This window comes from Olea europaea, unplaced genomic scaffold (assembly GCF_002742605.1).
Source record: "Olea europaea var. sylvestris unplaced genomic scaffold, O_europaea_v1 scaffold22032, whole genome shotgun sequence".
Taxonomy (NCBI): Eukaryota; Viridiplantae; Streptophyta; class Magnoliopsida; order Lamiales; family Oleaceae; genus Olea; species Olea europaea.
The window spans coordinates 78-1,791 of record NW_019240052.1 but is presented as its reverse complement, the minus strand read 5'-3'; the positions used below and the strand labels follow the sequence as shown (position 1 = coordinate 1,791).

Sequence of the window (1,714 nt, the reverse complement as noted above, 5' to 3'; positions counted from 1 at the left end):
TACACACATAAAGTTAACAATGAATAACTCTCAACATAAATGAGCATCAAACTAGGATGGAAATAATTTACAGACACAGGACCGTTTGGTAGGGCTTTTGAAAAGCCAAAAATTGCTTATGAGACTAAGAATTTGATTTTAAAAATGTACAATAAAATTGCGAATGTATTTTATCGGGTTAAAAGAGATTTTAAGTAACTACTTTAGGAAGCTCATTTACAACAAAGGAAACCCTGCAAAATGGGTCCATAATATTTCAAAAAAAGGTATGTAAAGAATGGGAAAGCTACTTGCAAAAATTACCATATCGAGAACCGATCCCTTGGCACCTTGCAGAGAAATCTAGAGTTTCTTTGACAGTAATTTCTCCAACATGAACATCATTTTGGCTAATGTATGCGGATGTCTTCTGTGGGACAAATTCCCTTAGCTTATGTCCATTGTAAGTGATTTCTCCAACAGTCTGTTCCATATTTGAATGTTAAAAGTTTAGAATTTTTATTCTTTTTAATTTTTTTTTAGGTTCTGAAATTTCTGATGAATTCAACGGAGTTTGGAACCTTTAAGGAAGGGTCTAATTTTGCAGCCAGAGCCAACAGAAGGGTTGTCTTCCCAGAAGATGGTGGCCCCAATAGGAGAGTCATTCTGTCACATTTTTACAACTTAAACATCTCGTGGTCACAAAAATTTTGAATGCAAAACTTTTAGACGAAGCAGTTCAAGTGCTCGTCCTTTACCTTGATGGTTTTATAATCCCAGAAGCATCTTTTAGTATAGTGAGTTTTGTTTTGTCTGCCAATCTGATCCCAAAACAACTCAATGCTGTCTCAGCAATATTACGAGTTGCATTTAGCAGTGTTGGAAGAGATCTGTCGCCTATGAAACAATCTGCCTCGACAGTTAACTTCTTGAACCTAACTTCAACTGTCGGAAGGTTAATCCCAACTCTGTAGTCACAAAAAGACCTCTCGAGTTAAAGTCGTAGCTATCTAACAATTTAAACTATTATATGAAATGATTTAACAATAAAATGTCACGACAAACTATAGATAATTAACGTAGAATATGTTATTCTTTGATTCCTTGCAGAGTTAAATAACTTCATGAAAATATTCTCATTGGATCTTCCGTTTGTTTTTAACATGGTAGTACAAAACATTAGAGATAATTCAAAATATTAATTGCTGATGGAAATGGTTCTGATTAAAACTCGTATGAAAATGACTATATGGTTGGAATTATTCAGACAAAATTATCAGTTTGTACTGACTGATAGCACATATTTATAAGAACAAATCCACTCATGATTAATGAGTAAAAAAATGACAAAAAGAGACAAAAAAAATTAAGAATATTCTTTGTTTATGATTTGGAATAAAGGACATTTTTTCTTGGTAAGGGCACATCTACAATACTTAAGAAAAGTAACATTTTGCAACATGTAAACAGCAACATTCATTAATTGCATGTTGCTAAAAAGTTCATCACGACAGTTGGTAAACGCATGTTATCGTCGGTTAACTCAATTGAGATTTGACAATAATATTTTAATGGACATCGCTAATGTATCATTTTACAACATTCAAGGTCCGCGACTAAAAAAGTTTATATATTGCGTAGATTTAACAATGGACAATCATCTTTGCTGAAAAAAGTTAATATATGACATATTTTTGTAACGTTTTGTATTGCAATACTTTACAAGATGATAATA

The 1,714-nt window shown here is 32.4% G+C and overlaps 1 protein-coding gene across 1 annotated transcript; it reads right to left on the bottom strand.

Moving 5' to 3' along the window:
• Positions 1-22: 22 nt before the first annotated feature.
• On the bottom strand, positions 23-947 carry LOC111380754 (ABC transporter G family member 35-like; the record flags this gene model as incomplete). The annotated part of the gene is made up of 3 exons (XM_023004387.1): positions 23-463; positions 561-645; positions 738-947. Coding segments are annotated over 3 exons (472 nt in total), but the record flags the coding sequence as incomplete, so codon positions are not given.
• Between the last annotated feature and the right edge of the window lie 767 nt (positions 948-1,714).